This window comes from Xenopus tropicalis, chromosome 2, assembly GCF_000004195.4.
Source record: "Xenopus tropicalis strain Nigerian chromosome 2, UCB_Xtro_10.0, whole genome shotgun sequence".
NCBI lineage: Eukaryota > Metazoa > Chordata > Amphibia > Anura > Pipidae > Xenopus > Xenopus tropicalis.
The window spans coordinates 103,134,166-103,158,471 of record NC_030678.2 but is presented as its reverse complement, the minus strand read 5'-3'; the positions used below and the strand labels follow the sequence as shown (position 1 = coordinate 103,158,471).

The window sequence follows — 24,306 nt, the reverse complement described above, 5'->3', positions numbered from 1 at the left end:
TAGCAGAAGCATCATACATACATATATCCATTTAAGATGGATTGTTGCGCCAAAGATAAAAAATTGTGGATCGTAACTAATAGTTTAAACTAATGACAAATAAATTTAGGGGTCTATTTATTAAAGTCCGACAGGTACGAATTACAAAAAAATCGTATTTGAACGTACTGTGCGTATTTTCTGCTACTTTTTCGTATTTTGCGCAACCTTTTCGTACTTTGCGACAAAATTTGTGTGACAAAACCGTATTGTCGCACCGAGTACAACAGTTTCGTATTCATTCAAGCTTCAGTATTGTGACTTTCCTTGGGCCAGGTTGGAGCTGCAGAGTGCCATTGAGTCCTATAGGAGGCTTCCAAAACCATGCACAGAAGGTTCAAAGTCAGAAAGGTTTTCCCGCCGTTTATGAATACAAAAATTTTGTGACTATCGCAAACAATTGTTTTGATACGAAAATTTCGGAGTGTAAGTAGGAAATTTTCATATTCAAATGGAAAGAATTTTCATTTGATTTGCGATCATCAAAAATGATCGGATTTCGTGATACAGATACGTACTTTAGTGATCCCTTGAACATGCACACTACATACATGTACAATATCATCATAACATTGTCTATTTACCATAAAATTCTATTGTGTCTGTGATCTGCTGATATAAAAAATAAAGATTAAAAGTGAATATACTCATATACTCCTCATCCTACAGATTATTAAAAATAATACCAATACATTGCAAGCCACACAGGCATTTTTTTTGAAGATTTGCTCAGCATTTTACAATTTTTTGTGTAAAAATTTTTTTTTCTTTTATTTGCATATTTAGATGTATTAAAATTCATACAAAGGAAGAAGACTTTCTAGGTTCCATCGCCTTGTTTCAGGATAGATGATTTTTTTATCATTATATGATTATTATGAGTTGAACCATGTTTAATATTTTCAGCTGTCTTGTTTACTACTTTGGTGTTGTGGGAAAAACTGTACCACCATATCTGCCCAACTAGGTGATTGTGCTACAAGGATTCTGTGCTGATGCTGTAAAAACTAATTGTACTATATATACTTTACATGGTTTTCTCTGTGCTTTAAGGGGGCAGTACACTACCTTGTTAAACATAAATTGAATGAGTAGTGCTTGTGCTGAACATACTTTTTGTCAGTTGTTCAATAATGCAAAATCGATGATTTTTGTTATTTATTGAGCTACACCATGTTAAGTTCTTGTGAGGCAGATAATTATAGTACCAGTGCATAGATAAACAGAAGTTTAATTTGTAGGGGGATAATCTCTACCTAGGAAACTATCTACCATATTACGTAAACACGAAAAGGTGCTTTTTTCCTGTTTTTCCTATTTAGCTCCTGAAATTAGAATTTGTGCAATAAAATAATAGGCAGAAAGTATGTATTTATTGAAATTATGTTGAACAAGGGGGCATATTGCCCCTTTAAGTGCTCACCTTGTTTTTGTAAATAGTTTCTTCCTGTAACTGTAAATGAATTATGAGTTGCAACCAGCTTAAGTCTTTTATGCTGTATGAATAATCTGTTCATGTCAATCAAGAGAATCTGCAGTCACTGAAATTCTGATGCTTTTTTCATATGTACCTATTATTTTACAATAATAGCTGATTGAAAGAATTATATGTTTCAAATTCCTACTCCAAAATTAATGTTTTGTCTGCTCTAAATCTAATGCAAAACAGTTGAGGAATTTAGGATTGTATTGGATAGACCGTTTTTCTGTCTGAATTGGTCATGCTGTGTAGTAATCTGTTAGAGCTGTTCTTGTCTTACTGTTAAGAGAATATTTAAGAGAATACTTTGTACAGTCCAGGCAGATTACTGAATGTTACCAGCAGCAGATAAGTGTCTGGTTTAAAAAAAAAACAAAAAAACTAGGTTGGGTACCCGTAATCACTAGTGCTGACAACTGGTACTGATGAGTGCAGCACAGTCCATAATTTCAAATGATTGATTTGTTACAGTTGGGATGAACAACCACTACATGTAATATCTGACATGCTCACATGGGCCACAGAATAATACAGTCACATTTATTACTTTAGAACACGCGTACCAAACTGATGTTTGGCTCCATCTTTTTCTTTGCAGTTCACTGACCACCTCGTTGTTTAAAAATAACTGTGGTCCCCCAACCTATAATATTGTTTTATGTTAATATTTTGGGAATTTATTTTCTTTAGGAATGTGTTAAATGTTTTTTTCTTTTATTAGCAATGTCAGGAAACCCATAAAGACATTTTTAAAAATGATCCTAAAAAAAAAACTTTTTTAAAGCCTTAAGTAAAGTTGCACTTAAATATAAAATTAGAACATTTTAGGTCCTGGTTGAGGTAAATAATTTATTTCTGTGTGCTTTTCCTTTCAATTAAAATGCAATTATCTTGAGAAAACAGCTTCTATAAAAGCAGTCGGGAGGGCTTTATTATTAAAGTTTTCCATAGCGCTCCTTGGACTATAATTGCTACATGCAACCAGCAGTCACACAAAAGCAAACCGCCACTTGTCTGAAAGGCACTCAATCTTTGGGTACATTTGTTTAAATAGCAATGGCAAACCAATGCTTTTGTTCCAAAGCACAGTATGTAAAACCGGAACGTGGCATGGGCAATTATTGTCACGAAAATATGAATTTTATTGTATTATACTTGTGATGTTATTGTAACTTAAAGTTTTTAATTGCCTTTCAATTCAACGTACAATAGGGGTTCATGACAAATAAAAATATAATACTTTCAAGAAAAGGTAACAAGGTTACAAAGTTTTATGTTGACCATGTAAGGCTGGATTCCTTTCTTTAATCCCCATACATGGTAAAGAATGATGTTCTTGCTTCAAGCTTGATAAAGGGCTGTATAAGACCTCAAGCGTTGCTGTAATGCGGTGCTTTTCCAGATTGTATTCAGTTCTTTGGTACCTACTAATCTCAGCCATGTACTGTGAATATTGTCCAGTTTGAAATTGGGCAGGTTTGTAAATGGCATCTGCTGAAGCACTATGTTGACTGGTAAATTTTGCATTGGCAGATGAGGAAGTGAAAAGGAGCCACAGTTTCTGCTGTTACATGTCATCTTGTACCTATATCTAATTAGCCCATGTATGGCTAGCATTAAAGTGGACCCGTCACCCAGACATAAAAAGCTGTATAATAAAAGCCCTTTTCAAATTAAACAAGAAACCCAAAATTATTTTTTTATTACCACATCCATACCCATTCTAAAAGCATTTAAAAATCCCAGCTGTCAATCATATTGCCTTAGGCATAGAGGTGGGGCAGAGAGTTACTTTCACTTTCAATTCAGAACCTCTTAGGTGTTGCTGCTCTCCTCACATTCCCCCTCCCTTCGCACCATGTATGGTGGAAGTAACATTTATTTTGCTTGACAAACACAATAGAAAACAATTTGTAATTATTTCTTAAGGTGACAGGTCACCTTTAATGATTGTTCACTGTTTGGAATGGTGACGAAAAAACTCATAAATACTTCTTACCAAGCATCTGTGAATATCTCATCATTTAATACCTGATTATGGCATGTAGCATCCAGAAACAATGGTCACGCTAACCAATAGAGAATTGGTTTCCGCATGGCATAGTGCATCGATGCATTGGCTATAAACAATCCACTGTAGTATGGGCATAATTTATTCGCAGTGGGCACATTTGAGTCATCCGAATCAGTAGTAACCAGTTAGCAATTATCTTCAAATATTGTACTTAATATAAATTAATATAATGACATAAAGCAAATAAATACCTCGGTTTATGCACATTGATAAATGTGCCCCTGTGCCTTTTAGCTATGTATTGGATGCAGTATCTACAGTTTGCTACAAGTCCAAGGTACAAGGGCATGGCTATATCAAGTCCTGAAAGCCATAGCAGCTTGAAGAACTGAAAATTTCAACTTCTGTACTGTTGTATGCATCTATTCAAAATTAGACCCTCTTGCCTTTTTTATATCTGTAAAAGCTGCAGGACCCTAGTAGGATTGTGTCACTGTGCAATATTGTGGGCAAGCATTCCTAGTCCTCCCCCCAAAAATTTCAGCAGGTCCAAAGTTTACTTGCCTTGTGCCAAGGAAGGGTTACAAATGTTACCTCATATAGGAAGTAAGGATGAATTCTGCATATTACTTTCTTTGTTCCCTTCTGAAATCCTTTTAGATATCCTATCACGACTGCTATTGGAAAAACTTCAGAGTGCAGTGAGCAAACACATTTGCTGTAATAGGTGCCAGGCACATTAAAACGCACACCTGAGGCAATGTTCAGTTCATGTTCTCGAAAGGCAAACTACTAAAGAAAGGTAATTGAGCAAATTACTGGCAGCCAAGGTGATGTCTGGAAAATCACTGAGATTTATTTCCGTTTCCTTCAGTATAAATAGCATGGAATGTGTTTTCAGACATTTTAGCATTAATTAAGCACAAAGAGACTGATCCGTGAAAACAGAAGAAATGCCGGGAGTGTTGCTCTTGAGAGTTTTAAGTTGTTCTCTGGCTTTGTTTTTCCATTTTTTTTCATTGCATGATTGTATGTCTGCAGGCACAAGTAATGATGCCAATACTTTATATTGTCTCCAATTCTTATAGCTTTTTTCATTGGCATAGATCGTGTACTGGAGATTGCCGTAAATCTTACAAAAAATATTTTTTTAAAAATCTGAAAGTGGAACAAAAACCTTATAGCATTCAACATTGTTTATTTTATGTGAAAAACACATGAGGTTTCAGTCTTCCATTTAGTGAGTTTTGAGCTGTTGGAAGATTAAAAAATGAGCATCTGCCCTGGGGACACACCAGCATGGTATTTCATGAAGATGGATGGAGTGCTCTAATAATGCTAAAGTAAAAATAGGAGTGATATCTGCCCTTTTAAAACTGTTGATCTATGATTACTTAGGGTGGCTGTCTCATTCCATTCACCTAACAGCCAGTAGTAAGTGTCAGTTTGTCACGTGTATCAATTCAAGCAATTTTCAGAAGAGCTACGTAGTTATGCAGTCTCTTTATTTTATCCACCACATACAGCTATTCCTGTCATATGATTAGCGCACATTTTTCTCTGCTACATTTCCAAACACAAAAAATGTATAAAGGAAAGTGACTGTAGATCAGTAATAAATATTATAGCATAAATTATTATGACAGCAGTTTGGAAATGTAATAAGTTACACAACGTAGTGGTATGTTGATATTACTTTTGGAATTGTTTGTAAATATTACTTGAATTGGGATCATGCCCCCTTAGCACCAAATCCCCCTGTCTTGTGATCAGTTGTCCTAAAATACTTGTACTTGTGTAACCCCAGGCTTTTCAGACATTTACAGTTTGAGTGGATGAACACAGGCAGAGTATCATCCCCTTTGCTAAACCCTGGGACTATGCCCGGAGCCACTGCATCAGCCCGGGTGCAGGCACACGTAGCGGATTTAAGCACCCATATGCATACTCACACATTTCTGTGCCAAAATCCACTCCATATGCCTGCACCCAGGCAGCGCAGTGGCTCTGGACATAGTCACAGGGTTAAGCCGGTATAGGCCTTAGAGGTCTCAAATTTGGTCAAAGCCTCCATTTTCATAGTTTAAGTTTAGGGGTAAAAGTTAAAGTAAGTCTGTAAGCAAAGTTTCCGGGCAGGAGACAACTGTGGCATTAACATAATTCAGTTTAGAAAAGTTGTAAGTATTGCATCTACCAAGGAGAAAAGAGCGAAGATTCAGACTATGACGTGAGGCAATATCTTGTTATTATCTGCCTAGATATAGCACTCAAGGGCTTCAAAACTAAGCCTGGCTAAGGTTCTGTTATTAAAAGTGTGATTTTATATGCTAATATATCCTTCCACCCTCCTGCTTGTGTATACAAACAATACATGAGCTTTCACTTGAGCCCTGCAGAAATTTGCCTCAGAATTAAACAAATGTTCAGATCTTCAACAAAACTTGAAAAACAAAAGTCTAGAAGCCTTTTTATAGCATTATTGTGAAGTATGGTAGAGCAAACGCTTGTATTTAAAACAAATTCTGACTGAAATCATTTCTTGATAAAAGTTCATGCCATCATTAATATTTAAATTATTTTTTTTACCTTTTTTTTTTTTTTTTGCATTTTCTGCTTGCCCTAATGCTTTCTGAGTCACATGTTTCCTGGCAGAGAAAAGAATGGTTCAGCAATCTTATTAATGATTTTAAATAATATCAGTCTCAAAGCCAGATTTTTCCACTAATGTTTGATTCACATTGCAAAAGTCTGCTTTTTGGACATTAGAATTAGGATTAAGGGTGACATTTATCTATGTAGTATTCTTGGAAAAAAAAATGTTCCCAGCTTTAGATGTCAGAGAGGAAAGTAGTAGCTGATTGGTTGGTATATGGTACCTGAACTGGTGCAACTTTTTTTTACCTGTGCTTTGCTTCTGTGAAATGGTATTAGTTTCATACATGATTTGACACTGGTGGGCAAAAAGCAGCACACTCACCATACATGGCAATCATTATGGCCATAGGTGCCAATTGTTTTGTGTACTTTACTGCACCTGAAACCTAACATACCCTTTCAATAGAACAGGGAGCACGGAGGGTGGAAAGGGTCACAATGCCTCTTGATTACTTCAGAGCTTGCATGGCATCTCTGTTTTTCCATTATATTATCTTTTATCTTGCAGAGTTGGTACAGAAAATGCATTTTGGTCAGTGCAGCACTGAAATATCTGTTCATAAATGGGGTTCAGGGGAAAAAAGCAGGACATACATTTACATTGTCAAATATTGGCTTGTCCTCTATCACATATATTATTGCTTTTATGTTTCTAGAGTCTAGTCTAATGCAACTCTTACATAGTATTAAAACCGATTTCATTCAGATATATACTTTGCATCTTTTAATCAAACTTTATTCAAATCTTTCATTCTAATAGTGACAATGTTAACACATTATAGGAACCCTAACTGTTTCTTGCTGAATTGGGGTTAGGAAAAGTTGCTATCTAAGTGGCATAGATTCATCGCATCTTCCTTTTAATGTTATTAGAGTGCTTTTAGAGTTGTCACTGCCAAGGGGTATTCTATTTATGGGCCTTCCCTAATAAAGCTCTCGGTCGCTGGGCCCCTCTTACAGAATCATTATTGCGCTGTAGGTTTAGCCGATTCATCTGCTTTTTGGGGGGAAAATCTTGGAAGATGACCTACATATATATTTTTATTTTTCAATAAATGCTGTTCCAGGGTATTTTTTTCTTGTTAGCATTTCAGTTTTGCTTTTAAAATCTAAAACTTGCTTAAGTAATGTATCTTTTTGTCTTTGCAGGCGAAACCTTACAAAACTTTCCCTAATATTTAGCCATATGTTGGCAGAAATAAAGGCAATTTTTCCAAGTGGCCAATTTCAAGGTGATAATTTTCGTATCACAAAAGCTGATGCTGCAGAATTCTGGAGGAAATTCTTTGGAGAGAGGTAGGGGAAATCTGACAAAAAATATTATTTACCCCATTAAGTTTCTGACTTTCATATATATATATATATATATATATTTGCCCCCTTCCTGATTTCTTATTCTTTTGCATGTTTGTCACACAAAATGTTTCTGATGATCAAACACATTAACTATTAGTCAAAGATAACACAAGTAAACACAAAATGCAGTTTTTAAATGAGGGTTTTTATTATTTAGGGAGAAAAAAAATCCAAACCGACATGGCCCTGTGTGAAAAAGTAATTGCCCCCTGAACCTAATAACTGGTTGGGCCACCTTTAGCAGCAATAACTGCAATCAAGCGTTTGCGATAACTTGCAACGAGTCTTTTACAGCGCTCTGGAGGAATTTTGGCCCACTCATCTTTGCAGAATTGTTGTAATTCAGCTTTATTTGAGGGTTTTCTAGCATGAACCGCCTATTTAAGGTCATGCCACAACATCTCAATAGGATTCAGGTCAGGACTTTGACTAGGCCACTCCAAAGTCTTCATTTTGTTTTTCTTCAGCCATTCAGAGGTGGATTTGCTGGTGGGTTTTGGGTCATTGTCCTGCTGCAGCACCCAAGATCGCTTCAGCTTGAGTTGAGGAACAGATGGCCGGACATTCTCCTTCAGGATTTTTTGGTAGACAGTAGAATTCATGGTTCCATCTATCACAGCAATCCTTCCAGGTCCTGAAGCAGCAAAACAACCCCAGACCATCACACTACCACCACCATATTTTACTGTTGGTATGATGTTCTTTTTCTGAAATGCTGTGTTACTTTTACGCCAGATGTAATGGGACACGCACCTTCCAAAAAGTTCAACTTTTGTCTCGTCGGTCCACAAGTTATTTTCCCAAAAGTCTTGGCAATCATTGAGATGTAAAATTGAGACGAGCCTTAATGTTCTTTTTGCTTAAAAGTGGTTTGCGCCTTGGAAATCTGCCATGCAGGCTGTTTTTGCCCAGTCTCTTTCTTATGGTGGAGTCGTGAACACTGACCTTAATTGAGGCAAGTGAGGCCTGCAGTTCTTTAGATGTTGTCCTGGGGTCTTTTGTGGCCTCTCGGATGAGTTGTCTCTGCGCTCTTGGGGTAATTTTGGTCGGCCGGCCACTCCTGGGAAGGTTCACCACTGTTCCATGTTTTTGCCATTTGTGGATAATGGCTCTCACTGTGGTTCATTGGAGTCCCAAAGCTTTAGAAATGGCTTTATAACCTTTACCAGACTGATAGATCTCAATTACTTTTGTTCTCATTTGTTCCTCAATTTCTTTGGATCTTGGCATGATGTCTAGCTTTTGAGGTGCTTTTGGTCTACTTCTCTGTGTCAGGTAGCTCCTATTTAAGTGATTTCTTGATTGAAACAGGTGTGGCAGTAATCAGGCCTGGGGGTGACTACAGAAATTGAACTCAGGTGTGATAAACCACAGTTAAGTTATTTTTTAACAAGGGGGGCAATCACTTTTTCACACAGGGCCATGTAGATTTGGAGTTTTTTTTCTCCCTTAATAACGTAAACCTTCATTTAAAAACTGCATTTTGTGTTCAATTATGTTATCTTTGACTAATAGTTAACGGTTTTTGATGAGCAGAAACATTTAAGTGTGACAAACATGCAAAAGAATAAGAAATCAGGAAGGGGGGAAATAGTTTTTCACACCACTGTATATATATATATATATATATATATATATATATATATATATATATATATATATATAATATATATATTTCACAACATTTGAAATATTGTTGTTTAAAAGTTGTTCTCTGGTTTCGTAATTTCTCATCAGTCTTACACAAACCATGTGAATGGTTTGTTATGTGATTCATTGTCAGACATGCACCATGCACCAAGCAGAACCAGTAAAGCAAAATGTAGAGAATTGTGCTCCAAGATACAAGTCTGACGTCAGTGACTTCCAACAAGTATTTATTGTGGTTCTGTTCAATATAATGTGGTTTCCTGTTTTTAACCCAAGAACTATAATCTCATTAATTAGCAGCTGTTCATGGTAACACATATTAGTGTTCCAAAAAACATATAAGCAAAATTTTGTTGAAATTATTGCATCAACATATATAAATTTCTGGCAGTACATTGCAAGTTTATAATGTAATATGTCTGTGTGTGGCAAAAGCAATAGTTACAGGTGGTGAAAAAAAATAGATTGGCAAGTGCACTGTTGTAAGTGTTGTTTGTATCCCCTCACTGCATTTCTACTGTACTTTACAAAGGGGTACAAAACAATCTCCATCCAAGGTGCTAATGTTAAACAAAATGGATCTACTGCCCAAAAGTGCTAGAGTAAAGACTTCAGCACTTTTATGTGCCAGCCCTCTATAGATCTAGCAATCATTTTCGGAGAACAGACACTGTGGCTATTTATGTGCAACCACTGCTTGTGGCTTTTTTTAGGTGTTAAATGAAATTCGTTGTTGATAAGCCATTGTGCAATTATATTTATTGCAGTAGTATAGACCAGCCTGCAGCATTGACATTTTATGCTGCTCCTGTCTTACCACATCATGGTCTTGGTTACACTTACATACAAATGTATTTTGTAACGTTTCTGTGATAGACCGGTTGTTGACTATGGTCTGTAACTCTATCTGGTTCATTAAAGGCTGCTGTCAGTGCTGAACTAAATTGTATTGGTACAGAAGGAGACTCTTAAAGGAGAAGGAAAGTGTGTTAATCTCAAGATGCAGGCATACCTTCAGTTCTCTCAATAGTCCCCATATTTCTCCTGTTCAGAAGATCAGAAGCCTCATAGGAAAAAAAAACCGTGAGCTCTGTAAAGAAAATTTCCATAATGCCTCGCTCCTGCACCAAGACCCAAGACCCCTGTGCATGCAGTTTGTAAGACTATGAGGAAGCTTCCTGCTGTATGGCTCAGATCACACATTCCAAAGTGGGGGTGGGGGGAGCAGGAGAGAGCTGGCAGACACAGGAATTACAGACAAGGAAGAAGACAAGAAATCCTGTGTCTTTTGATAGAGGACTTAGTGCAGAGTTTCTGTGAGTGCTTACGACTGTATTTACATAGACTTTTCTGATAAAGCTTACTTCGTTTTTACCTTTCCTTCTCCTTTAAGTTGTGTTTCCCTCTTGTGCAAACTTTTCTATGCAGTAAAAAAAATAAATCATTTTAAATTACTACTCATATGTTGAGTAAGTTGAGAATTATGTTTGATATGGTCATTGTATTCGCTACAACAAATGAACTCATTACATTATAACTTTTCATATGATATGCAACATGAACATTTAGCCTATAATTGTGATACATATTCCCACCTTGTGTCAAGCATGCCATATGGCGTGTGACTATCAAGTACATTATTAAAAATCGCATGCACAGCAAATGGATACTAAAAGGATTCATTATTATTATTATTAACTAATTAATCTTAGGTAGGATCAAGTACAAGACACTGTTTTATCCTATTTAAAAAATAGAATTATTTGTATAAAATAATAATAATAATAAAAGTTGACCTTCCTGTAATTCGGAGCTTTATAGATAATGTGTTTTCATATAACAGATCCTATATCTGTAATTGTAAAGTTTCAATGTTTTTTGGTGATCCAAATGATAGAAAACTCAAAAGTATTTTGGGTAATAGATCCCATACCTGTACAGGAAAGGATTTCATATTGACCCACAGTGTGTATAGACAAAAGAAAAGCTGCAAATGCATGAGCTAAATACAAATGCTAACTGCACCTGGTAGAGTGGAGGCAGTCATCTCAGGAGACCAATCTTACATACATATATTAGAAGCTCTCTTAAAGATACTTTATGGGGCTGATTTACTAACCCACGAATCCGACCCGAATTGGAAAAGTTCCGACTTGAAAACGAACATTTTGCGACTTTTTCGTATGTTTTGCGATTTTTTCGGATTCTTTACGAATTTTTCGTTACCAATACGATTTTTGCGTAAAAACGCGAGTTTTTCGTATCCATTACGAAAGTTGCGTAAAAAAGTTGCGCATTTTTCGTAGCGTTAAAACTTACGCGAAAAGTTGCGCATTTTTCGTAGCGTTAAAACTTAACGCTACGAAAAATGCGCAACTTTTCGCGTAAGTTTTAACGCTACGAAAAATGCGCAACTTTCGTAATGGATACGAAAAACTCGCGTTTTTACGCAAAAATCGTATTGGTAACGAAAAATTCGTAAAGAATCCGAAAAAATCGCAAAACATACGAAAAAATCGCAAAATACCGATCATTACGAAAAAAACGCAATCGGACTCATTTCGACCCGTTCGTGGGTAAGTAAATCAGCCCCTATGTGTGAGTTTCTTTTTGGATTGCATTTAAATAGTTACATTAAATGGTTATCTGATTCATGGTTGTTTAGTGTTTTTCTTGTACAAGATGCTCATTGCCTTCTACATTGATTTTCTTCCCTTGTTTCACACAGAACTATAGTTCCATGGAAAATATTCAGACAGTGCCTTCATGAAGTTCATCAGATTAGCTCGGGTTTGGAAGCTATGGCTCTCAAATCTACAATTGATTTAACATGTAATGATTATATTTCTGTGTTTGAGTTTGATATCTTTACAAGACTATTTCAGGTAAGTCATACATCAGTATGCAATACAAACCAATAAATAGATAACTGTTATAATGTATTCTTTCCTCTCTGACTATTGCTTTTACAATATTATTCTTATAGTTGCAAAATTACTTTACTTTTTTTTTACTTAAAGGAGAACTACACCACCCCCTTAACTGGCCTGCGTAGACCCCCCTCACCTCTCCCTTCTCGTATAGTGTATAACGTTAAAAACTGGCCCTGTCGAAAAACCCAACATAAAAATGTAGAGCAGCGCAGCAGCGTACCTTGGTGCCATCTTCCGTTCGTTAGGTTATACTTCGGGCCTCAACGCTGACAGGACCTTGCTTGAGCATGCGCAGTTGGGGCTACCCGGAAAATTTTTAAAGTTATACACTGTGCAAGAAAGGAGAGGTGAGGGGGGGTCTATGCAGGCAAGTTAAGGGGGCTTTTCAACCTGGGGGTGGTGTAGTTCTCCTTTAAAGAAACCTAGACTTTATACTGCATTTAAGTAAAGATGGCCTTACACAGGCAAACTTTTCTTTACTCCCAAACAACTGACTCCAGAATGATCCAATAATATTGCTAACTTATCGTATAGTTAATGGTGAACGAACAGTCGTCACACTTGAGATCACCTGACATCGTTCTCAAAGTTGACTGAATGGGTTTATCATTTTTGCCCATTCAACAATAAACTCGCACAGTTGGTGCAACAGACATTTGGCTGTGCATGCCAGGATTGTACAGTTGCTCTTTACTGTACATACTGTTTCCACCGTGACATGATATGACAACACCGTAGCCATTCTATGTGTATGGTATATCATATGGTTAAAATAATTGTCAAATGATTGTTTAATGACACGATCGTTCTTCACAGAATGATCTGCTATGTATGACCACCTTAAAGATGGGCTTTCAAGTACAGTTTTCTTTGCTTTTTATTACAACCTTTCTAAACTACAGTTTAGTAAACCACTTGAACTGGGAAGTACTTTAAAATTGCAGGTTTTCACAAAAGGCATTGGGCAATCCCAAGGCCTGGCATGGACTAAGAGAGGTTTGTACTTATGCCTAAATTGGAGTTAGTAGTAGTTGCAGTGCATTTATTAGTTCAAATCAGATCTGGACTGGGATCCAAAATAGGCCCTGGCATCTCAAGTACGCAAAGGCCCAAACAGACCCCCACTAGCCTAATAAATAATGACTGTCTATGGCATCTTACAGCAGCCCCTCTGGCATTTGCCAGAATCCATAGATTGCCAGTCCGGGCCTGGTTCAAATGGGTATGATGATTAGTAAGTTAGGCTTTGCCAGTAAATGGTGCAGTCAAGTGATAAATGATAATTATTTATGCCACAAATGAAACCTTTCAATATTTATTCACAGTTGGAATAATGAAACAGGTATGGGACTTCTTATCCAGAATGCTCGGAAACTAGGGTTTTCTATAGTTTTTATCTCCAAACCTTAAGTCTGCTAAAAAATGTAATCATTAAACCCAATAGATTGTTTTGCCTCCAAAAAGAAATAATGTAATCTTAGTTAGGATCAAGTACATTATTATAGGATCATGTTATATTATTACAGAGAAAAATGAGTGGGAGTTGGTTGTCCTGTAATTCAGAGCTTTCTGCATAACAGGTTTCCAGAAAACAGATCTCATACCTGTATCTGTGTGGTGGTGGAAAACATTAGTGGGGCTTGGGGAATGGCACACTGTTATGATATATTTTGTACAGAATACATATTGCCATGTACAGGTACTGCATGAATTGATTTAATAAATTCAGTTGTCATAAAGCAGTCAAAGGTCTGTTTACATATGTAAAATAAAGGAGGTACAGATCAGCCAAAGAATACTGAATATTGAAAGCAGCATGACAACAGATAGATGGAGAGAGATGTTTATGAAAGGTGGATATATTGATGCATCCACAGAAATAGGCACAGATAAGCTCCGCATACAGGCACTTGATGATTTTGTATGTTTAGAAAATGGCAGATAAGAGAGTGCTACGGTGGCACATTATTTTCTGCCATCAATGCCTTATGTATCCCTTCAGTATGCAGCACACATGTATTGGCCTTATAATATATGCCTGTGTGCTGTATAAGGGTTGCCTTATTGATTTAAATGACACCCCCTAGGTGTCCCTGAAGACGGCTTGTGTAATTTATAATGGAAAATAATTTTTGATTGCAAGTGCTGAACACTATTATGTCAGTGCCAAGCTTCTAAGATTTTTTTCCAAATGGACAGTATAGGGACTTTGAGTACCTATTATAAGTTATTTTATGTTCCCTTTCTCTGTGATTGATTAACTCTGGATTGGCAAAGCATAGAGCTAACCTGTAAAAGAAAGTTTAACAAAATATGCAAAAAATGTAAATCTAGTCTCCAATTTTTAATCTACAGAACAGAAATGTTGAAAATATTTGTGACCTGAAATAGATTTTTTTTTAATTATTATTTCTGCTATACCCATAATATTTTGTATAAATGGGAACTAATGCGCCCAACTGCATATGAAATTATGCTAATGGTTTGAGAGCTCTGCTCAAGAGAGCTTACAATCTGCTGTTTCATCTGCTGCTGGTCGAAGAAAAATAGTTTCTTGTGAAAGAGAGCCTTAAACACAGCTGCCATAGCGATTAATTTGATTCTCATTTTTTCCCCCTCTCGGCGCCTAGTGAATTGTAACATCAACAAATTAGCAGCATCCCGAAAGACTCTTTATCCCATGCAGTCAGCTGTCAGGCTGCAACGGGTCCCTTGTGTGCAGTGTTTAAGGTGAAGCAGCAAATTATAAAACAGATGTGCAGAGACCTTGAAGAGGAGATTGAAGAGAATTAGGAGAATGCAAATAGATCTCTGAGGCGAGCAGTAATGCTTAAAAATAAGTGGATATTTTATCATACCTGAGAGCATGTCTAGGTGCACGTATGTGTGTATTGAGATGTCACTGGGTGTCATTTGACCCCTGTTGCAATGGTTTTAAAGTTATTCATAAATGTAGTTGAAGTATTCAACTACTGTTTATCCCTTTTTGTTCTCTGACTAATAGGAGTTACTTCTCTTCTGTCCCTGTTAATCATCTGGCTTGTAGCATTGCTTCAGGCTTCTATAAGTAAAGCTGGCCATACATTTTAAAATATATCCAAGTTGGCTACTACATTTTGTTCATATGTGTACAAGAAATTTACTGTTGCTAGTTTCTGATCCCTGACCATCTTTTAGTCTTAAATTTCCTGATGACTCGCTTCATCAATATCATCATAGCTTAAGACTGTGTGGAAACCGGTGCGGCTCAAGTAGGTTAGTAAATCCTAACTGGAAGAAACTAGGTTGTATACTCTACATATAAGGAAGACACTAAGACAATATTTCCTTTTGATGGAGGTCAGCCATAGCTTTGTTGATATACATTTATTTAGCCAAATAACCTGTCCTTGCCATGCCATAAAATTTTACATATCCCAATGCCAGCCACCTCGGCTGCATTGGGCATGTAAAGATGAACCATGGTAACCTGAACCAAATGGCAAGGACATAATTAAATAACTGACAACTGCTGTGAAATATCATTCATAAACATTGCAAATTTACAAAAACACAACTGCTGAAATGAGAAATTGTAAGTTACAGTATAAAATAACACACAAGGCATAATCAGTGCATAAACAGCATACACTACCTGGAACTATAAGGGTTGGGTGGGTGTGGGCAGGAGATCAGCCAGTTTTCCAGTGCCCTGATGGTAAAAAAGTTAAACAAGGTAAATCTCCCCCTACTCTTGAATATTAATTCTAGATGGCCAATCGCCACTAAGATCCTAACTTACCTGGTTTTATTTCCTAGCAAGAAAAAAACAAAACCCCTCCTCACAGTTCCAGGCACCTTCATTAACCACATTGGTACCAGGCATGACAAATGATAGCGCACCCCCTTCTTTCCCTGGATTAGACTGAGGCCTTGTGCTATAAAATAAGAAATGTATTGAAGGTTAAAAATCTAGATCAACACAGTTCACCAGAGGAGAAAAAACAATATCTATTACATGTATAGGATCCATTATCTGGAAACCCGTTATCCAGAAAGCTCCAACTTATGTATGTATGTATAACTGTATTTATAAAGCACCACAAGAGTACGCAGTGCTGTACAATCTTAAAGAATACAAAATTACACACAGGGAGGACAAGTGATATAATAAATAAATACAATAAATATATATCTAAGTGCCATGTGGTATGAGACACAGTAGGAAGGAGGTCCCTGCCCCGTAGAGCTTACAATCTAAGTGATGGGAAGGCCATCTCCTGTAGACTCCAATATAAGCAAATAATTCTAGTTTTCAAAATTGATTTCCTTTTTCTCTGTAATAATAAAACAGTACCTTGATCCCAACCTAAATATAATTGATCCTTAATGGAAACAAAACAATCCTTTTTGGGTTTGTTTGATGTTTAAATGTATCTACACTTAAGGTATGGCAATTCAAATTATGGAAAGACCCCTTATTCAGAAACCCCAGGTCCGAAGTGATAACAGGACCCATAACTGTGCTAGAAGGTAGTGGAGTGGTTCCCCTCTAGTGAAGAATGTGCAGGGCTCTCTCAATTTTTTTTCTGCACCCTTATTTAACATTATTCATGCTTGTTGGCTCCTTATTGGAGAAGAATATTTCTGTTATCAGTAAAAATAATAGGGCTCATTTGTATTTAATAATTTTTAAGTACAAACGCAATTGCATTCATTTTGATGTATCGGCCACAATTGCATCAGGCACAACATCCCCCTTGCAACCACAAAAAAATGTTGGGAAATGCTGGGAAAAATGTTGTAGTATTAGGGAAAATATGGTGATAGCACTTGAAAATTGCATTTTCTCACTGAACTTGCAGAATAATTTGGATTTTTTTTTGTTTTGCTTTTCTGCAGCCATGGACCTCCATTTTAAGGAACTGGAACTTTTTAGCAGTTACACATCCTGGATACATGGCATTTCTCACATACGATGAAGTAAAAGCCCGCTTACAGAAATACAGCACCAAACCTGGGAGGTAAAACATTTTCTGCAGATTGTGAAAGAGTGCACAATATTTAATGAAAAACGGCATGTGCAAACCATTTCAAAGCAGGTAGCACAGTAAAGACTATTACATAATTATTGCCATATGTAATAAAAGGCACTGCATTTGCCCAATAGCAGTAACACATAGCAGCTGATTGGTTATTGCACCTGGGCAAACATAGGGGCAGGATTTTCAAAATTTGCGTTAGAAAAATAACCCAGTGGCAAAATGCAAGTGACTTTTCAATTTTTTTTCCTGAAACACTAGCATACAGTGAAACCTTAGTTTTACATCCCCTGATTGTAAGTTTTCTTGCATTTTGCACCATTGTTTGTGGTCCCACTTATATATAACACATTTTTGCCCGGATTTTCCACCATTTTTTTTCTGGTCCCCTGAAAAACTTAAAATGGGGGTTCTACTATATTTTTTTTATAAAAAGACTTGAACCCAATAGCCGAGTTTGCATTTTTTTGTGGAAAAAAGGCACATGAGTGCAAGAATCATATTTTCCATTAATTTCTAATGAGGCTACAATTTTGGATGTTTTAAACGAATTCTTTCATGAGAAAACATTTTTTTTCATTAGATCCTGTACTAAAATCTGTTTATCAAAAAAGCAAACAGATATTTTAATATTCCATTTTGAAACTTGGCATGAGGCACGCCATTACCTTGCTTTCCGAAGTTCCTCTTCCATGTGACTTGTGCTCTGGTAAACGTTAGTCTCTCTTTGGGTAAGATCCCACGGACCGCTCCAAAATGGAGCCAGCAACAATAGGAGTCACTGGTGGAAATCCCTTCACATTGCTTTGTTTTCCAAACTGCGCAAACTTGCCTTCAGGAGGATTCTTTGCAAGACTTCGGATTTGTAGATTGTAAGCTCTTTTGGGCAGGGCTCTCTTCACCTCTTGTATCGGTTATTGATTGCTTAATATGTTACTCTGTATGTCAAATGTATGAAACCCACTTATTGTACAGCGCTGCGGAACATGTTGGCACTTTATAAATAAATGTTAATAATGATTACCGAAGCGATACGAAGGCCTTTCCACCGGTGACCCCTATTGTTCACTCCATGGGTTCTTACCCTTACTGCTGATCGGCTGCCCCTCCGGCAGCCGATCAGCGGAACAGAGGGCAGGTAACATGATAGCAGCTCCTTGACACCTCAGCTGAGGGATTCAGCTGCCTGAACTATACTACCTCCATGTTTCTATGCTATTATCACTGCTGTGCTTTGGCTTATAGCACTGCTGTTGGGGAAACTGGTGGCACATGGGGAGCTAAATATAATTGCTTGAGATGACACTGTTTTGTGCTCTTTGACCCACTGAAATGAATGGGACAGGGAAAGCCGTGTGCAAAGTTAAAAAAAATGGCACAATCCACCAATCCTCCTGACTACATGCAATTATGCCCATGGGTTGTAGTAAATTAATCATGTATTTATTTGACTTGTAATTTTTTTCAGCATGGAATATCTGACTGATTTAACTGGTACACTTAAATTGTGATTTCTTGCAGTTACATTTTCCGACTGAGTTGCACAAGACTTGGGCAGTGGGCAATTGGATATGTAACTGCTGATGGGAACATCTTGCAGACAATACCTCATAATAAACCATTGTTTCAAGCTTTGATTGATGGCAGTCGAGAGGGATTGTAAGTAGCATAAATGCAAATTTATTAGATCTGCTTTAGTCATTGCAATGTATAAATATAGCTTTAAATTTGAACAGCTCATGGAGAGGCTATTATTCTGATGTTTGCAAATATGTATTTACACATAACACCCAGGGCTATTCCTGCCATAAGGTAAGGTGAGAACCTTGTTTCAGGTTGCAAGGAGCATCCATTTACCAGCGGCAGCAAAAAGCTGCCACTGGTAACTTTGAGCTTAATTTGCCTTCTTTTAAGAGGAAATTCGGCTCTTCTAGTACAGGATGTGTGATAACGCCCTCTGCGTCATCAAAGTGCCCAACGCCACGCCCCCCCCCCCCCCCCGGCTCGGACAACAGCATCTTTTGAGGGATTGTAACAGAGTCTCTAAGTGATGTCCTCCCATAGAGCATGTTAGTTCTTGTGATAAATCGCAGGCACCTAACCACTCCAAAATAGGAATCGCTGGTGGAAATGCCTTCGCATCACTTAGGGTTTCCGAAGTTGTGCAAAGTTCCTCCAGGCAACTAAGTACGACTTAGAAATACAGAGCGATGCAAAGGCCTTTCCAGTGGTGAATTCTATTATTGCAGGTGGAAAGGCATTTCGGATTGGTTAGGTGCCTGCGATTTATCACAAGCGACTTATACGCTCTTTAAGTAATGCTACAGAAGGTGCTGCTTTATAAAAGCCCTGTGCAGGGTTTTTGAAACAGCTGTTGCAGCTCTTTTTTATACAAATGTACAGCTGCAGCTTCTTCTATTCACAAATACTTATTTCCTTGCACTTTATCTTAGCTATCTTTACCCTGATGGAAGAAGTTATAATCCTGATTTGACTGATTTGTGCGAACCCACTCCACACGATCACATAAAAGTTACACAGGTATGTTTGCAACTTGAGTGCTTTCTCTCATCAAAGGGCCATTCAGATATTGACTGGGATGCCAAATAGACCCTGGTATTTCAAGTACACAGAGGCCCAAACAGCCCCCACAGACCCAATAAATATTGACTGTATATTGCAACTTACAGCAGCTCCTCCGGCATTTGCCAGAATCCATAGATTTCCAGTCCTGGCCTGGGGCAATATACCTTCATTTTGTTTTTTTGTTTTCTTTTGTATTTGTTAGATGGAAATATTCAGCAGTGACTGGATAATTAATTTTTTTTTCTTTTTCCCTCAGCTACTGAAAAGTTTTTACTTTCTCTATATTTTTCCTTGCTAAAGTGCTTTTGTCCCTATTTCTTAGTGCTGCTTATCATACTTTATATTTAAACTGGCGCTGACCTCCCTTTTTAATGTTGTCTCTTGTAGCTGAACAAAGCAGCTGTCTATGGTATCTCTAATATTAATTTGCACAGATACGATTGTGACAGTCAACCCACTTTTGTGGTAAAATGTTAGAAACGCCTCTAGAAAATATTGTTACAATGCCAGATGTATTCTAATCTCTTTTTATCATGACCAGAACTAGGGATAGACAGAAGAGGCACGTACCTAGGGCACAACGGTGGGTGGTAGGCATGTACTCTTCTGTGTACATTTAGTTCAAGGGTGTATTACCTTGGGTGCCCTTTTAACTTGGCCCAGTACTGCCCTATTATCAAAGGCTTTCTTCCTCATTCATTCACTAGAAAAAAATGTATATAAAGTAATTGTACATAGCCTTTTATTTTTCTTAATGAAGAAATGGATGTTACTTTCCAGACAAGTTCTTCAGGTGGAAAATGTTTTAAGGGCTTGCCCAATCTACACTAGCCATACCTGATAAGTCTCTCATTCACCTAAATCCTTTTCTGTTCTGTTTTCTGTTCTTTTCTAGTACCTTCAAAGATAAAAGCTCTTCTGCACTCATCATTATCAATATATATAGGGCATTAAAACGTTTTGTGCTTTAAACTACCAGGAAATGCCCTCCCCTTTAAAAAACACTCACATTCATCTGATCCATTAAGAAATCTACTGGTTCAGAGTCTAGGCACCAATTACCAATGTTGCTGCTGTGATCTGATTTATATTACACACTCAGTGACCATTTGTTCCCATGCCACACTAGTGAGGGTTTTACAGTGCACTGTGGGCTCTTTTCCCAGTTTCAGTTTATTCCTTTTAGTCAGCTTACTTTTTTTTAATCTTAAGTAGCACCAAGTTCCTGCCAGCCAGAGACATCCTCATGAGGGGTGCTTTAAACATTGGTTTATGTTCTTTGGCAAATGTGCTGCGTATGTTTTGCATTCAACACAAAGCTGTAATTTTTTTGGTCATAAGTTTGTTTCATTTGCATATACTAACGTGCAATTTTCATTTCAGGAACAATATGAATTATATTGTGAAATGGGCTCTACCTTTCAGCTGTGCAAAATTTGTGCAGAAAATGACAAGGATGTAAAGATTGAACCTTGTGGACACTTGATGTGTACTTCCTGTTTAACATCATGGCAGGTACAACCAATAACTTTAATATGCTGTTTGTTTTTTTTATATATCATAGGAATTGTATACTTAGGTGACCAATAAAGGGAGGATGCAGATCATGCCCGCAATTGGTTTAATTAAAATACTTTTGGTATATTATGTATTGTTTAACCAGTTACAGTGATGCTTACATATTATGCAAAAAAAAGTTGGCGTTTTAGACAAAGAAGTAGGATGGTCAGTTTTCCTAGGCTTATAGATGCCTCCCTAACTACTACAGTTTGAGAAACAACAGTGTCATGTATGCAGCATTTTTATCTACTCTTGTCTCTTTACAAATGGTGCCAACTTTGCAGGTAAAGGTGGGCAGACCATGTATGGGGTCCTCTGTTAAGTATGGTACCAAGATCTGGTAAAAAATCAGCCAGGATTGAAAATCCTGTTGGGGCAAGGAACACATTAACTTGTTGATGCAGTTATTGCTTTCTTGTACTGCATTGTGATCTGATCATTTGGGCCAATACTGTGTACTTCAAAGTGGGCATATCAGTAAAAGAAGCACTTAATTAGCGACCTTGCCAAACGAGTAGATCTATATGTTGTGTATGGGTAGCTTAAAACAACCACTTAGAGCTCAGCCGCACAGACAAATAAAATAGTAGAAAAGAAGTTGAAAAAATAATTTGATGAACTTTGATGTTGTAGATGATGACAATTATAGAAACTTATTGGGGTGCACATATAGTGGTTCTCTACTGATCTGGAGATTAATGGCTTTTATGCCAGTAAACACTTTTACATTAATGTGTCACATGGGATGCCATGCCACGCTAATTTTCTCCCACTATAAACTTTTATTTTGGGCCTGGCTCTCTTTACCTTGTGTTAGTTATTGGTTGTTTTTGTATGAATTTCTGTTCTGTACAACCCCACTTTTTTTACAGCACTGCAGAATATGTTGGCACTTTATAGAAACATGATTATAATCTAAATCATTGAATTATTAAACTAGTAATTTTTTAAAAATGGTAATACATTGCTCAACAGCTTTGATTTTAAGTTAAACTGCAAAGTAGCTGGAAGCTGTCATAACTGGCAAGTACAAGCTGGTGCTAACATTTAAGTTATTAATATAATAGAGGCTGGAATACAGAATATAAGGAACACAGACAACTGTGTGCCATCTTTCATACATCTATATTATTAGTTTTAGTGTAATTTAAAAAAAATATATATTGAAAGCCTTAATTACTTAAATTTACTATTACAGGGCAAATGTTATTAAACACATTTGGTTAAGTGTCAGACTGGGAACCCAGGGGCCCATCAGAAAACCTTAGACCCTTGGCCCGCTTTCCAATTTATTTTTCTTCCTTTCCTCACTCAACCTCTTTATTCACCTAGTCTCTCTTACTTACATGCTAGCATCCAGCCTTCCATCTATTTCTCATCTTTATCCCATTTAGAAATAGGGAATGACCATGAAACAGACCAAATGGTCTGGAGCAGGAGGGCCACTTACACCTGGGCCCCCCTGGTATCCTGGTGGGCCAGTCTGACACTGATTGGATTGTCTTAATAGACATCCATTTTATTTGTGCATATATATAATGTTGTGTGTACCCTCAGTAATGTTTTAATTTAGCATATCTTAGATACAGGCTTCACAAGCCATTCCTATCATTTTTTACAATTTATATTTATATTTTTACAAATCCAAAACATCTTTGTAGCTTGTACGTTTATAGATAGTAGGCCATTAAAGAAACAGAGGAACATCAGCTCACATACTGTGAATGTTTAATTTGTACTAACCTGCTGTGTAAAAAATAATAATTGTGGCACAGATAATAGGAAAATGCAAATTTTGCATAATGGTAATCTGTTTCTTTCCCACTTACATGATGCAAAGTAAATGTAGAACTAGCTTTGCATGTGTGTTCCAGCTTCCGTTAAAATCCTCTTTCTGCTAACTAGGTTGTCCATGAACATATTTTGCATAAAAACAGAATTCACAGGGGAGATATTCACAATAAAGAGAACTGTTTACAAATGCTGAATGCACAGAATACTTTTGGCTAATCCTTTTTTTGTAACAAATGCATAAAAGGGCTGTCTTAGTCTGTAATAATAATAGTACTATTATTATAAATTGCAAACTTATTATGCTGTACCTAAGCACTGATCATCACCCCATGCCCTAATAATTATTTAATTAATTAAAACACATTGTCTGTGTACATAATCTGTGGATAGCAGACTGAATGATCCATTGTTTAGAGAAATTCAGCCTTTACAGCTTCCAAATCAATGATTAAGGATACAGAGGCAGACATGGGTCTTTGTACAAAGTAGTACAGGTATGGGACCTGTTATCCAGAATGCTCGGGACCTGGGGTATTCCGAATAAGGGGTCTTTCCGTAATTTGGATCTCCTACCTTAAGTCTACTAAAAAAATAATTTTAACAGCAATTAAACCCAATAAGATTGTTTTGGCACCCATAAGGATTCATTATATCTTAGTTGGCATCAAGTACACGGTACTGTTTTATTATTACAGAGAAAAAGGTAATCATTTTTAAAAATTAGAATTATTTACTTATAATGGAATCTATGGGAGATGGCCTTTCTGTAATTTGGAACTTTCTGGATAATGGGTTTCCGGACATGAGGTCCGATACCTGTAATTCTTTTCTACGCTATCAGTTTTGGTACAATCTCATTGACTTGATAACTAAGTGGGATAAAGACTTCCCCAGCTAACCCAACCAAGGTGTGTGGCTATTGTACCCATCTGGCAAGTAATGTGCTGTATTTAAATGGCTAAGTTCCATATTGTATTTCTTAGTCATTAATCAAAATTGCTAGCCAGTATAATTTTGTGTAATTAATGAAGATGAAACATTGTCATATAATTTGTCTGTGCTTGTCTGTTGAGTGTTAGAGTGCTGACCTAATGAGTTATTAGTCATGCCCCAGGAAATCTTTCCATCACTATTTATTCCTGACATAAAATTGTCTGCTGTTAAAACAGGGACATGGAAATCCATGAGTGCATGGAATACTAAATACATTGTGGAATG

General features: G+C 36.9%; 1 protein-coding gene across 4 annotated transcripts in view; it reads left to right on the top strand.

The window, feature by feature from the left end:
- cblb (Cbl proto-oncogene B, E3 ubiquitin protein ligase) overlaps positions 1-24,306 on the top strand; it is a 104,655-nt gene that overhangs the window by 39,475 nt on the left and 40,874 nt on the right. For all 4 annotated transcript variants that reach the window (XM_012956753.2, XM_012956754.3, XM_012956752.3 and 1 more), the window contains exons 3-8: positions 7,338-7,484; positions 11,923-12,079; positions 17,009-17,130; positions 18,670-18,807; positions 19,602-19,689; positions 21,118-21,249. In XM_012956753.2, the coding sequence (XP_012812207.1) occupies positions 7,338-7,484; positions 11,923-12,079; positions 17,009-17,130; positions 18,670-18,807; positions 19,602-19,689; positions 21,118-21,249 (784 nt within the window). The remainder of the gene's footprint in view (positions 1-7,337; positions 7,485-11,922; positions 12,080-17,008; positions 17,131-18,669; positions 18,808-19,601; positions 19,690-21,117; positions 21,250-24,306) is intronic.